The sequence below is a fragment of the Gorilla gorilla genome, chromosome 11 (assembly GCF_029281585.2).
Source record: "Gorilla gorilla gorilla isolate KB3781 chromosome 11, NHGRI_mGorGor1-v2.1_pri, whole genome shotgun sequence".
In the NCBI taxonomy this organism is placed as follows: domain Eukaryota; kingdom Metazoa; phylum Chordata; class Mammalia; order Primates; family Hominidae; genus Gorilla; species Gorilla gorilla.
Window position 1 is genome coordinate 100,006,855 of NC_073235.2, and position 15,650 is coordinate 100,022,504.

Here is a 15,650-nt window from a genome sequence, read left to right on the forward strand (position 1 = left end):
ATAATACATCTTAATCCTAAGATTATCATAGTGATAATCCACTTAAGTTGATATTATTGTCCAATTTTTCAGATAAGGAAATTTATCTTAAAAAGGTTAGATGACTTGCCCAAATCATACAGCTAAACAATGATGAAGCTATAATTGAAACAAGATCTGCTTAGTTCCAAAGCCTGGGCAGCTCATAACCATTCCTCTAGTGTCAGAGACTAAAAACTTCGGGCTCTATCCTCTATTTTGACCAAGGTCAACTGTATATAACACTTTTCTTTATTTGTAAAGATGACATCATTGACCATGATTACTATCATTGTGTGTACTGAAGCAGCTAAGAACAGCATGTGACTTGTCACAGGGACAGTATATTTGCACAAGAATAAAAAGGCAGAGAATAAACAAGCTTTACCAACAATCCTTGTTACCAAATGACCTTCATCCTATATTTCCTGTGTTGCAGGCACTTGGCAGGACTCAAATTACAAAATGCAAAGGAACAAAATAAACACCAATATTGCACAATGCTCCTTGGCATACAAAAGAAGAGTAGACATTGAGTGTTGTAGTGAGCCTTGTTGCATAATGGCAATTAATGTTAAAATTACATTTTTCTGCTATCTTCTATACAGAGTTAGTAGCATCTTCCTAAATGGAAATCTGCTAAGTAGTGATGATGCTGCCCTCTAATCTCTTTGGTATTTGATGATCCCATCCAACTTTGACAGTTTAAAATGTCTCTTCTTTTTAATATTCCTACAGAACCTATAGACTAAGACACCTCATCTAGCCCTTGATTAGTTACTGTATTATATTACACAATACATAAGCTTGATCTGCCCTGACCAGAATGTAAGTCCCTTGTTTTGTACATATGAAACGTAAGCTTAACCAGCTCACAAGATCCTTCAGGGCCAGAAACCATGTACAGCTTCCACATATTTTTATTTATTGATTGACTTTTTGCCTTTTAAATTTGATTTTTAAAATTTAAAATTCAGAATGGCATGGCAGAGATAAGAGAAGGAGCATCTGAATGCTGAGAAGAGTTTGGCTGGAGATGGTTGGAGAGGAGATCGGCTGCTGGACGGTCAAACTCCGGAAGATGATCATCTTCCCACTACATCCCACCTCTACCCTCAATAAAACCTGCACAATCACTGTCCTCAATTCCCTGTGCAACTTGGTTCTTCCTGGATGCTGGACAAGGACCTAGGCACTGAGAGGACACTGAGCTGGTTAACACTTAAGCCCTCTGCAGATGGCAAAACTAAAAGATCACTGTAACACATGCCTACTTGGGCTTTGGGAGTCACAGGCACCCACCCCTAGACGCTACCATGGGGCCGGAGCCCCACAGCACTCACCCCAGCTCCTGCACCTGCCCATCTATGTGCTTCCCCTCCTGTAAGTGGTTTGAGCATGCAGAGGGTGAACAGACAAGCCACACCCCTGTCACACGTCCTGCAAGGTTGAGGGCGGGGGTGTCATGGATTTCTCCTGTTTCGTGAAGACTGAATCTTGAGAATTATTACTATTCTGTTATTTGACAGATATGTCACAGAGTAGAAAAGGCTGGGAAATCATGCTTCAAGGAGTCATCACTCAATTTGAGAACAGTTACTATAGAGCTCTGGGAAGAAAAGTAGATTCATTGCTTTGCTTACTTCAAACATTCCTTTTTTGTTCTTTAAACTTGAGTTTCTTTACTTTATATCCACCTTAATTCCTTTCCCTACCTGAAGAAGGTGTGGCTTTTCAGATAAAGCCATGCCAATCAAAGGTTTTTAAATGTTGTGGGGTACTGGGATACTGGACAGGGATAAGTTGCTAAACCGGGAAGGCCAGAAAAGGTGAGTGAAGTGGGTTAGACTAAGGAAGGGGAAGTTGCCTTCCTTAGTCACACCTGCCAATCACTCAGAATGTTGAACCATAATTGGCTCTGCTAAAAGGGAAGGCCTAGTTGGTATTGTGCTGTCCTCTGCAGGTAGTCACCTGCCCAGGCAGGACAGCCTTAGCAGTCAGTCATTTCCTGGATGCCAAAGCGGGCAGAGGACACATCTCTGGGTCCCAGGAATAGCAAAGCATTTTACATAATGACTTACTTGGTCTCTGTTTCCCTCTCTCAAAAAAGTAAGATTCAATTTTTCCTTTCCAGGAAAGTTAGTAAAAGGAGAAAAGGAAAAGGAAAGTTAGTACTTACAAAATATTGGCATTTGGTTGCAATGTAGGTATTTATTTTAATGGAAACAGCTACCAAGTCCATGTGCCAAGGGGAACTAACTCACCACACTGGAGGGGAGGTGGCAGAAGCGCTCCTCCATCCTGCTCACTCTGGAACCCTACTGTGTCCTAAACCTGGCTGTGGGCTGGGGTGAGAACAGTTCTGGATATGTGCTGCAGAGCCTAACAGCTTATACATCTATAATGCCAGCGACTAGATTTACTAACCTCTAAGGTCCATAAAATCAATTAGAAGCTCAGTGTAATGTTTTCTGTAGGCATTAAACAAATATTTGTTGAATTGAACTATCTAACAAGTGAAGTTATATTTTAGAATTAAATGATAGTATGTAAGGATACTTTTGCCTTACCTGTCATGTCTCAATACAGGTGTGGGCAACACGCTTGTCAGAAGCCATCCGAATTCAGCCAGAGTGTGCAGCAGAGGGCCATAATCTGTTTTGATTTCACATCCCTGCATGAATAAGTATAAGAGCTCATAGTCTAACGGCAAAGACAACCAACTACACAATTACAACAAAGGGTGATGCGTGTTAGGATGAGGGGAGTTCACTTTCATCCGCTGCAGCCTTCCTGGGCTTCATGTTCTGCTCTGCTTCCTTCTGATAATTGAACCAAGTTAGAAACACTAGTAATGGAGAGAGGTTTCCATCCCGTTGTCCGAAGTTTGGGCCTTCCTTTGGTCTTGTTAGGGCAGTGGTTCTCGAAATTTAATACATGGGGTTGGGGAGCTGGGAATCTGCATTTTGTTTTATTTTATTTTATTTTATTTTAAGAGAGGGTCGGTCTCATTCCTACATCCAGGCTAGGGTGCAGTGGCACAATCATAACTCACTTTAACCTCAATCTCCTGGGCTCAAACTATCCTCCTGCCTCTGCCGCCTGAGTAACTGGGACTACAGGTGCATGACACTATGCCTGGTTAATTTTAAAATTTTTTGTAGAGATGGGGTCTCGCTGTGTTGCCCAGGCTGGTCTTGAACTCCCGGGCTCAAGTTATCCTCCCATTTCAGCTTCCTAAAGTGCTGGGGTTACAGACGTGAGCCACTGTGTCAGGCAGAGGCTGCATTTTAACACGAGTTCCTTAGCGGATTTGGATCCAAGAAGTTTCTAGAACACATTTCAGAAACATGGGTCTAGGGACCAGGAAGTGAGGACAAGAGTGGAGAGTGACAATAGTGGTATTGAAGATGAGAGGCGCTTGGGTGTGGGGAGTCTTTTCACTGCTTTTTTCTTAATTTGGAATTGAGTTTTGCTAGGAGCTCTACCTCTTTCCTCAAATCCTTTTTCCCCACTCAATGGGTTTTCTAGTTTCTTTGAAAATGGGCTATGTCTCTTTAACCTGTGTGAGGTCAGAAAGGTAAAAGTATCCCTGAAACAGCCTGTCAGGGAGGGCCTCAAACACAAAACAGAATATACCTGAATTCAGTGTGTACACCTCAAAGACAGTCCATTCAGTGACATCTGAATTCAGGGTGCACAACATCAGCAGCAATGTCATCTCTGTTTGTGAAGGACAATGCTGTGTGTACATATTTGGCCTGGCGAGAGAGAGAACATCTTTTGGATATTTTTGCCTTTGAAAGTCATTCATAAGGTTAAAAAAAACCTCAGTCACATTGGTTGATTGGAGATAAAACACTAGTTGAGTGACCGAATTTTTTTCTTTCAATCAGTTGTCACAGAATGCTGTAAAGAGAAGCTCAGTGCCAGGAGATGTTTTTTGGCTTAAAATTTTTGGGAACTTACTGCTGCTTATGCATAGTTAATTATTTCTCTATCTTGCAAAAACATTTAACACTGGATAAAGCAAATTACCTTTTCACAAATCCGAAAGAAGTTTGTTCATGCATTTGTAATGAGATTCTAAACGCTAAACAAATATGTGTTTAAGGATACTGCATGTGCCAGGCATTGAAGATCTTTAACATGTAAAATAAAATATATATAGCCTGGGCAACATGGCGAGACCCTGTCTCTACAAAAAATACAAAAAAATTAGATGAGTATGGTGGTGCAGGCCTGTAGTCCCAGCTACCTGGGAGGCTGAGGTTGGAGAATCACCTGAGCCAGGGGAAGTCGAGGCTGCAGTGAGCTGTGATGGTGCCACTGCACTCCAGCCTGGGTAACAGAGTTTAAGGCCCTGACTCAAAAAAACAAAAAACAAACAAACAAAAAAAACCAACCAAACAAACGAAAAACCCAAACCAAACATATATATATATTATATATTATATTTATATATGTAAAGCTAAATTGTCAGAAAACTGCAGCTCACCTCAATAACAGTCCATTGTTCTACTACGATGGCATCATTTCCTTTCCTACTAGAACCTGGAACTCCAGAACCTTCTTCTTCATAGATAAAAAATCCTTCCAAAGATTTAGGCAAATGTTCCCCTGTGAGGAAGAGGGTACAATTAAGAAGGGTTGTAAATACTAAGTAGCTCGTAAAACCATCTAAATCCTTAAATAACTCATATAGGAAACTGAAGGAAAAACATTTCAATTAAAAAACATTTGTTTTGGCTGAATCAATAATCTCCTCCTCCTCTTGGAAAGTTTTTCTTTCTCCCCAAAGATCAACACTTTTTTTTTTTTTTACTTCACTGAATTAAAATCCAACTATACATATAAAAACTACAATAGCAAAAACAAGGTAAAATAGTGTGGCACAGTGAGAAGCGAGTGGAAAATCAATCTAAAAGGCATCTGGATGTGATCTTCATTTTGAAATCAAAATTTGGTTTCGGATCTATACGTTGTATGCATGTTAATTATAACCATTAAGAGAAACAGCATAAAACTGTTAATATTTGAAATTAAAGGCATAATATTAAAATTAATGCTAGGTAAGATTACTTCAAAAGACCTAAACACAGAACAATTCTTTACTTCAATGATGGGTTAAAAAAAAAAATAAGAAAAACAGGGACAGGAAGACCCTAAACAGAAGTCATTGTCAAAAGAATTCCTGCTGGGAAGGAAGTTTTAAGGGAGGGCCTCTCTGACTTTTTCTTGAATAGTTGACAATAACCAGCTGGCCTACACAAACTGATTTTATGGAAGTTCTTTTGTCTCCTATTTTGCTATAGGAGACGTTTTTCCCATGGTCATGTGCTGGTTAAACATTTCGGTTTTCGTGCAGCACAATGTCACATTAAAGTTTCCCTGGTTGACAGCTCTCTAAATTCTAAAGGCCTGCAAAGTTTTCAAAGGATCTTTTAAGCTTAAAGATAAAAAAGACAAAAGTAATTTTAATGTAATTTTCTGTTTTAATTTTCATTATCAGGCTATAAATTTTAATAGATAAATCATTATTATTATTTTTTTGACATCATTCATGGTTAGGGCAGAACACCATGAAGAATTTGCATTGTTTAGAGTGGTTCCCAAGAACCCAGTAGGCTGGGCGCAGTGGCTCACGCCTGTAATCCCAACACTTTGGGAGGCCGAGGCAGGCAGATCACCTGCGGTAGGGAGTTTGAGACCAGCCTGACCAACATGGAAAAAACCCATATCTACTAAAAATACAAAATTAGCTGGGCATGGTGGCGCATGCCTGTAATCCTGGCTACTCGGGAGGCAGAGGCAGGAGAATCGCTTGAACCCGGGAGGGGGAGATTGCGGTGAGCCGAGATCGTGCCATTGTACTTCAGCCTGGGTGACAGAGCAAGACTCCATCTCAAAAACAAAACAAAACAAAACAGAAAAATGAAAAACAAACAAAAAACCCGGTAAAGTTTAGTTTCCTAGTTCAAGTTGGTTTTCTAATTACAGTATCTATTTCATTTCCTTTAAGTGTACTTATTTACTGTCACACTGAAGCGACCAGTGGAATCAAATTTGTTTCTGATTGAAAGTTTAGGGCATCACTAGATCATCTTTACAATTGTACATGCCCCAAGTTCCCTTTTAGAGGTATGTGTTTTAAAATTAGTTGTATCCTGTGATAATTACATAATTATAATCTCCTTCTTTCTTACTTTGGGATTATATAATGTGAAAACTCTGGGCTTTGTGGCTCCAGGTGTGTTTTCTTGCTCTCAATATTGGGAGGCACTAGCACAGTCCCACCTTGCTTTATTGTGCTTTGCTTTACTGTGTTTTGCAGATACCGGTTTTTTTTTTTTTTTTTTTTTTCAAATTGAAGGTTTGTGGCAATCCTGCATTGAACAAGTCTATTAGTGCCATTTTTCCAAAGGTGTGTACTCACTTCATGTGTTGGTGTCACATTTTAGTAATTCTTGCAATATTTCAACCTTCTTCATTATTATTCTATCTGTTATGGTGGTCTGTGATCAATGATCTTTGATGTTACTATTGTAATTGTTTTGGGCCACCGGGAACCATGCCCATATAAAATGGTGAATTTAACTGATAAACGTTGTGGGGGTTCTGACTGCTCCACTGACTGGCCCTTCCCCCATCTCTCTCCCTCTTCTCAAGCCCCCCATTCCCTGAAATTAGGCCAATTAATAACCCCGAAATAGCCTCTAGGTGTTCAAGTGAAAAGAAGAGTCACAAGTTTCTCATTTTAAATTGAAAGCTGGGAATTATTATTAAGCTTAGTGAGGAAGACATGTCAAAGCTGAGACAGGCGGTAAACTAGGCCTCTTGTGTCAGTTAGTCAAGTTGTGAATGTAAGGGAAAAGTTCTTGAAGGAAAATAAAAGTGAATGAATGATAAGAAAGCAAAACAGACTTCTCGATGATGGAGACAGTTTTAGTGGTCTGGATAGAAGATCAAAGCAGCCACAAGCAGTCCCTTAAGCCAAAGCCTAATCCAGAGCAAGATCCTAACTCTCTTCCGTTCTATGAAGGCTGAGAGAGGTGAGGAAGCTGTGGAAGAAAAGTTGGAAGCCAACAGAGGTTGGTTCGTGAAGTTTAAGGAAAGAAGCTGTCTCCATAACATAAAATTGCAAGGTGAAGGAGCAAGTGCTGATGTAGAAGCTGCAGCAAGTTATCTAGAAGATCCAGCTAAGAGAATAGATAAAGGTGGCTACACAAAACTACAGATTTTTATTTATTATTTATTTATTTATTTTGAGACAGGGTCTCACTCTTTCACTCAGGCTGGGGTGCGGTGGCATGATCTCGGCTCACTGCAACCTCTACCTCCCCAGGCTCAAGCAATTCTCCTGCCTCAGCCTTCCAAGTAGCTCAGATTACAGGCACACACCACCAAACCCAGCTAATTTTTGTCTTTTTAGTAGAGACGGGGTTTCACCATTTTAGCCAGGCTGATCTTGAACTCCTAACCTCAAATGATCCACCCGCCTCAGCCTCCCAAAGTGTTGGGATTACAGGCGTGAGCCACTGCGCCTGGCCTAAAACTACAGGTTTTCAGTGTCAGTAAAACAACCTTACAGTGGAAGATGTCATCCAGGACTTTCATTGCTAGAGAGGAGAAGTCAATGCCTGGCTTCAAAGCTTCGTAGGACATGCTGACTCTCTTGTTAGGGACTAATGCAGCTGGTGACTTTAAGTTGAAGCCAATGCTCATTTACTATTCCAAAAATCCTAGGGCCTTTAAGAATTATGCTAAATCTACTCTGCCTGTGATCTAGACATGGAAAACAAAGGCTGGATGACAGCACATCTGTTTATAGCATGGGTTACTGAATATTTTAAGCCCACTATTCAGACCTACTGCTCAGAAAAAAAGATGCCTTTCAAAATATTATGCTTATTGACAATGTACTTGGTCACCTAAGAGCTCTGATGAAGATATGCAAGAAGATTAATGTTTTCATGCCTGCTAACACAACATCCATTCTGCAGCCCATGGATCAAGGAGCCATTTTGACTTTCAAGTAATATATTTAAGAAATACATTTTGTAAGGCTATAGCTGCCATAGATAGTGATTCCTCTGATGGATCTGGGCAAAATAAATTAAAACCTTCTGGAAAGGATTCAGTATTCTAGATGCCATTAAGAACATTTATGATTCATGGGAGGAGGCCAAAATATCAACATGAACAGGAGTTTGAAAGAGGTTGACTCCAATTTTCATGGATGACTTTGAGGGGCTCAAGACTTCAGTGGAGAAAGTAATTGCAGATGTGGTGAAAATAATGAGAGAGCCAGAATTAGAAGTGGAGCCTAAAGATGAGACTAAATTGCTGCAATGTCGTAGTAAAACCTGAATGGATGAGTTGCTTCTTATGGATGAGCAAAGAAAGTGGTTTCTTTCTTTTTTGTTGTTATTGTTTTCTTGAGATGGAGTCTCACTCTGTTTCCCAGGCTGGAGTGCAGTGGCACGATCTCAGCTCACTGCAACCTCCACTTCTCAGGTTCAACTGATTCTTGTGCTTCAGCCTCTTGAGTAGCACCACCATGCCAGGCTAATTTTTGCATTTTAATTTATTATTTATTTATTTATTTTTGAGACAGAGTTTTGCTTTTGTTGCCCAGGCTGGAGTGCAATGGCATGATCTTGGCTCACTGCAACCTCTGCCTCCCGGGTTCAAGTAATTCTCCTGCCTCAGCTTCCTGAGTAGCTGGAATTACAGGTGTGTCACTACGTCTGGCTAATTTTGTATTTTTAGTAGAGACAGGGTTTCACCATGTTGGTCAGGCTGGTCTCGAACTACTGACCTCAAGTGATCCACCTGCCTCGGTCTCCCAAAGTGCTGGGATTACAGGTCTGAGCCACCACGGCTGGCAAATTTTTGTGTTTTTAGTAGAGATAGGGTTTCACCATGTTGGCTAAGGTGGTCTTGAACTCCTGACCTCAAGTGATCCTCCCGCCTCGGCCTCCCAAAGTGCTGGGATTACAGGTGTGAGCTACAGTGCCCAGTCTAGAAAGTGGTTTCTTAAAATGGAATCTACTCCTGGTGAAGATGCTGTGAACATTGTTGAAATGACAATGAAGGATTTAGAATATTAAATAAACTTAGGCGATAAAGCAGTTGGAGGGTTTGAGAGGATTGACTCCCATTTTGAAAGAAGTTCTACTGTGGTTAAAATGCTGTCAAACAGCATCATATGCTAGTGAGAAATATTTTGTGAAAGAAAGAGCTGGCCGGGCACAGTGACTCATGCCTGTAATCCCAGCACTTTGGGAGGCTGAGGTGGGCGGATCGCAAGGTTGGGAGATCGAGACCATCCTGGCTAACACGGTGAAACCCATCTCTACTAAAAATACAAAAAATCAGCTGGGCGTGGTGGCGTGAGCCTGTAGTCCCAGCTACTCGGGAGACTGAGGCAGGAGAATGGCGTGAACCCGGGAGGCGGAGCTTGCAGTGAGCCAAGATCTCGCCACAGCACTCCAGCCTGGGCGACAGAGCGAGACTCTGTCTCAAAAAAAAAAAAAAAAAAAAAAAAGAAAGAGCCAATTGATGCAGCAAATTTCATTGTATTATTTTAAGAAATTGCCACAGCTGGCCAGGCGCAGTAGCTCGTGCTATAATCCCAGCACTTTGGGAGGCTGAGGCAGGTGGATCACTTGAGTTCAGGAGTTCAAGACCAGCCTGGGCAACATAGTGAGATCCTGTCTCTAAAAAAATAGGTGTGGTGGTGCACACCTTGGTCCCAGCTACCCAAGAGGCCAACGTGGGAAGATTGCTTGAATCTGGGAGGCGGAGGTTGCAGTGAGCTGAGATCACATCACTGTGCTCCAGCCTGGGTGACAGGGTGAGACTCTATCCCCAAAGAGAAAAAAATTAAATTAGAAATTGCTACAGCCACCCCCAACCTTCAGCAACCACCACCCTGATCAGTCAGCCACCATCAACACAGAGGCAAGACCCTCTACCATCAGGCTAGTCTCAAACTCCAGGCCCCCAGGGATTCTCCCACCTTGGCCTCCCAAAGTACTGGGACTACAGGCATGAGCCACTGTGCTGGCCCATTCTTTTCAAATATATTCATCTTACATAAAAGCCACTCAATCTTAAAGTAATATTGACAATCCAGGAAGAGTTATATTCTGCAAACTTGTGAACTTGTGTACTCCTTGGCACAAGGCTGCATATCCTGAGGGTACTCGAACCCTGGTTTGAAAAGCACACGTTTGAAGGGCTCCCAGGGAATGGTTTACTTTTCTGGACATGTCTTGTCTTTTAGCTGGATATGATATTGACATTCCTGTAAAGGTGCAGAGAGGTAACACTCCATTTTAGTTTTTTTGGTTCCCCTGTCATTTTTGGTATTCAACTGCCCAGAGGTGGGCCCAGGAGCATCTTTGAAGTAGAGGGCAGGCACATATGGTAACTCTAAAAAGAATCTTAGCCTATCCACTTCTTTCCATCTCCACCATCATCTCTCTAGGGACCACTGCAACAGCCTCTTAACAGCCTCCCCACCACACTTCCACTCTTGCCCTCTGTGATCCATTTCTCATAATGAGGGCAGAGAAATTCCTCTCTCCTCTCCTCTCCTCTCCTCCCCTCCCTTCCCCTCCCCTCCTCTCCCCTCCCTTCTCTTTTCTTTCCTCTCTTTTCCTTTCCTTTCTTCTTTTTTTGAGATGGAGTCTCACTCTGTTGCCCAGGCTGGAGTGCAGTGCAGTGGTGTGATCTTGGCTCACTGCAACCTCCACCTCCCAGGTTCAAGAGATTTTCCTGCCTCAGCTTCCTGAGTAGCTGGAACTACAGGCGCCCACCATGCCCGGCTAATTTTTGCATTTCTAATAGAGACAGCGTTTTGCCGTGTTGGCCAGGCTAGTCTTGAACTCCTGACCTCAAGTGATCCACCTGCCTTGGCCTCCCAAAGTGCTGGGATTACAAGCGTGAGCCACTGCACCTTGCTAGAAATTCTTTAAAAATTGCAAATGAGATCATGACTCCCTCTTTAAATCTTTAATGAATGAATTGGAATAAATATCTTGGTAAAAGCACACACTCCATCTAGGTGGCTCTACCACTTTCTAGTTGTGTGAATGCAGGCACCTTATGTAAAATCTCTGTGCTTCAGTTCCTTCATATGTAAAAGGAGAATAAGCATGGCTTGGCACGATGGCTCACGCCTGGAATCCCAGCACTTTGGGAGGCCAAAGCTGGAGGATCACTTGAAGCCAGGAGTTTGAGACCAACGTGGGCAGCAAAGTGAGACCATGTCTACAAAAAAATTTAAAAAATTAGCTGGGTGTGGTGGTGTGCATACAGTCCTGGTTACTCGGGAGGCTGAGGTGGGAGGATTGCCTCGGCCCAGGAGTTCAAGGCTACAGTGAACTATGATTGTGCCCTTGCGCTCCAGCCTGGGTGACAGTGAGACCCCATCTACAAATAAATAAATAAATAAATAAATAAAGTTAAAAAAAAAAAGGAATAATCTTTTTTTTTTTTTTTTTTTTTTGAGACGGAGTCTTGCACTGTCGCCCGGGCTGGAGTGCAGTGGTGTGATCTTGGCTCACTGCAACCTCTGCCTCCTGGTTCAAGCGATTCTCTTGCCTCAGCCTCCTGAGTAGCTGGGACTATAGGCGCCCGCCACCACATCCAGCACATTTTTTGTATTTTTAGTAGAGACGGGGTTTCACTACGTTGGCCAGGCTGGTCTCAAACTCCTGACCTCGTAATCTGCCCACCCCAGCCTCCCAAAGTGCTGGGATTACAGGCGTGAGCCACCATGCCCAGCCATAATCATCTTTACCTCACAGGTTGCTGTGGGGACTAAATGAGTTAATGAATGCAAAATGCTTAGCACAACGCTGGTGTATAGCAAGTACAAAATAGATGTTAGCTGCTGTCATTGCATTCTTCCTGTTTAGGACCCTGTAGGGACTGGCTGCTGCCTACCTCTTCCATTGTGTCCAGAGCCATACTGTTGCTTGCCTTGCTCCAGAAACACAGACCTTTTCCCAGTTCCTCTTTCCTGCCCTAAGGTCTTTGTACATTTAGATGTGTTTCTCCGGCCTAGAATGGCCCACCTCTGGTTCTCACAGGTCTGCTCCTCTCCAGCTGCCCAGTCTCAGTGTGATTGCTGCCTTCTTAGAGGGGACCTCCCGACCACCTCTTTAAGTGAGTTCTTCCCTGGTACTCTCGCCATAATATCCTCTATGGTCATGTTACACAATTTTCTTAGTTTTGAAATTAGATATATATGTTTTGACACTTTCACTGCCTGACTGCCCGATGCCACACGGCTAGCGCCTTGTAAGTAGGGAAGAGTATTATAAACCCAGTGCTTGGCATGGGTCCTGGCATATATGAAATGAGTTTCAATGTTATAACTCCATCCTCACTCTTCACTGTGCTACCTCTCCTCTACTAGCGCCATACAAACATTTTTATAGGAGTGGAAAGATTGAAATGAATAACAAGTGAAGTCTGAAAAGAATTCTTAAAAAATCAAAATGTAGCCTTAAGATGTGGTATCCTAAGGTGGGGAAAGACTATGCTCTGGCGGTGGTGGGGCATTTGGAGGCTGGGGAAGTGTAGGAACCTTGAGGGTAATTGTGTGCGTGTGTCCCAGGGTGTGCTTCACAGCAGAAAAGGCTGTTAGAGTGAGTGTGGAGGGACACTGAGAAGGAATTTCACAGATCTTACAACTTTTACACTCTGCTGAAGTAGAAAACTTTTTGAACATCTGTCCCCCGCCCCGCCGTGTTTCTGGAAGGAGGTATTTTATTCAATGTGATTTGTGGGGTAATATATTTAAATTTCTGAGCGCTGTCTGGTTTTGTTCTTCCATTCCTCATGGTGGGCTAACTTCTGACAATATTTTGGAAGAGGCCAGAAGCAAGACCAAACAAAATATGCATTGTCTGCCCCCACCACCCTCCCCATGTGCTTTAGATGTCAGGCATCAAACACCAAAACAAAGCGACCAATTCAGCCCTGCTTCCTCTGATTGCTTCTCACAGTGACACAGATATTGGTCACAATTTCCCCTTGGCAACTTCCCTGTGTACTCCCAGGAAAGTCCCAAATGACATGCTCAGTTGCCAGATCCCATAGACTGACGTGGCTCGTGAGGGGCTTGCCATAGCCTGCAATGTCAAATGTCTAATGAGACATTCCAGAGCTGCTGAGAGGGGAAGATTCTGCACCCCCATCTCCGTGACCCCCTCCACCCCATGAGCTGCTGAGAGAGGGCGTCTCCCTGGGGCTCTCTAAATAGCTTCTGAGGCTTTAAGAACAAAAGCCACACAGAGCCTGGCTGGCAACTGCTGTGGCTAATTTTATTTTCATCAGGCAAGACCCAAGGCAGGGATGCCTGAGAGAGATTGTGAAAAGCGTATGTTTTGTTTTTCTGTTCAGCAGTTAGTCACACACCAAAATTTGAAATGGCTTCAACTAAACTTTTTGGAGAGAAGAGAAACAAGAGAGAAAGAGAAAGAGAAAGAGAAAGAGAGAGAGAGAGAGATATTATGAAGCATAAACCAACCTCTAAATAGATGATCCACACTAAAAGTACTGTAATTGCACATAACAAGTGGCAGGAAAGAAAACTAACACCAGAAAATGAACTCTGACTGTAGGCTAGGCATTCTGGGAGTCACTTTACATTTATTATATCTTGTTACATCATCACAACAGAAAAAGTAGGAGTATTTTCATTCCTCTTTAAGAAACTGAGACTCAGTGAGCTCAACTAACTTCCCAAGATGACACAGCTAATAAGTAGAAGACATAGGATTTAAACCTTGGTCTGTCTGATTCTAAAGCCCATGTCCTTCCTATGAAACTTTGCTATTGCTATAAAAGACCAAGTGGATGGGACTGTAAACTAGTTCAACCATTGTGGAAGACAGTATGGCAATTCCTCGAGGATCTAGAACTAGAAATATCATTTGACCCAGCCATCCCATTACTGCGTATATACCCAAAGGATTATAAATCATGCTGCTATAAAGACACACGTACACGTATGTTTATTGTGGCACTATTCATAATAGCAAAGACTTGGAACCAACCCAAATGTCCATCAATGATAGACTGGATTAAGAAAATGTGGCACATATACACCATGGAATACTATGCAGCCATAAAAAAGGATGATTTCATATCCTTTGTAGGGACATGGATGAAGCCGGAAACCATCATTCTGAGCAAACTATCGCAAGGACAGAAAACCAAACACCACATGTTCTCACTCATAGGTGGGAATTGAACAATGAGAACACTTGGACACAGGGTGGGAAACATCACATACTGGGGCCTGTCGTGGGGCAGGGGGATGGGGGAGGGATAGCATTAGGAGAAATACCTAATGTAAATGACAATTTGATGGGTGCAGCACACCAACATGGCACATGTATACCTATGTAACAAACCTGCACATTGTGCACATGTACCCTAGAACTTAAAGTATAATAATAATAAAAAAAAATAAAAGACCAAGTGGAAGAGGCTTCCAATAACCAAAAAATATGAAGAAATATTTTTAATTTTTATACACACACACACACATACATATATATTTATTTTATTTTATTTTATTTTATTTTTTTTTGAGACAGGGTCTTACTCTGTCACCCAGGCTAGAATGTTGTGGTGCAATCATGGCTCACTGCAGCCTTGACCTCCCTGGGCTCAGGTGATCCTCCCACATCAGCCTCCTGGGTAGCTGGGAATACAGGTGGTTGCCACCATGCCTGACTAACGTTTGCATTTTTTGTAGAGATGAGGTTTCGCCATATTGCCCAGGCTAGTCTCGAACTCCTGGACTCAAGTGATCTGCCTGCCTTGGCCTCCCAAAGTGCTGGGATTACAGGTGTGAGCCACAGTGCCTGGCCTACTGAAAAATACTAAGAAATGTTTATTTAGCACCTGCTATGTGCTAAGTATTACGCAAGGTATTGTGTTTCTGGGTGCTCCAATTCGTTTGGTCCTTAATACTGCTAGTTAAAAGGGCCTATTGGAACATGACTCCTGATAATTTAAAATACCATCCAAAGTCTGTAGTTGAATCAGTTAAGGTAATACTAGGCTGATTTAACAATAGTAAGGTACAGGGAGATCTTATTTGCTTTTCATTCTTTCCTCTAACCTCATAGATTTAAGAGTTCCTAATTATCCTGGATTTCATAAACTTCACCTTTCCTAATGCATTTTTCTAGTCTCATTACTACCTTTTCTTTTTCTTTTTTTAACCCTCATCTCTTAAAAAAACTTCCTAGAAAGTCATTTTTGATAATATTTTATAGTTTGTCTTTATTTTTGTGATAGACACAAATAATTACATACTCCACTGTAACTAAATGAGGAAGGCTAGAGAGGGATGAAAGACAAGGTGAAGACAGAAGTAAGAACAGAGCCAACGTCACTTTCTAAACCAAAGATGATTTTTCTGTACAAATTATAGAAAGAATCAGGTATAGACTGACTATATACATGGTAGATAGTGTTCAAAATTGGGATAATGTAATAAATATGAATAGTAACCACGAAATGCCATCATAAACCTCCCGTTTGGACTATTATAGTACATCTTATTTGGAAAATTCTCCTAGTCAATCACACAGTGG

At 42.0% G+C, this 15,650-nt stretch overlaps 1 protein-coding gene across 1 annotated transcript in view; it reads right to left on the reverse strand.

The window, feature by feature from the left end:
• Nucleotides 1-15,650, reverse strand: part of RFTN2 (raftlin family member 2) — a 99,824-nt gene that overhangs the window by 44,881 nt on the left and 39,293 nt on the right. The window contains exons 6-7 of the mRNA XM_019021642.4: nt 4,517-4,638; nt 2,589-2,692 (exon numbers count right to left, since the gene is read on the reverse strand). Coding sequence (XP_018877187.2) covers nt 2,589-2,692; nt 4,517-4,638 — 226 coding nt within the window. The remainder of the gene's footprint in view (nt 1-2,588; nt 2,693-4,516; nt 4,639-15,650) is intronic.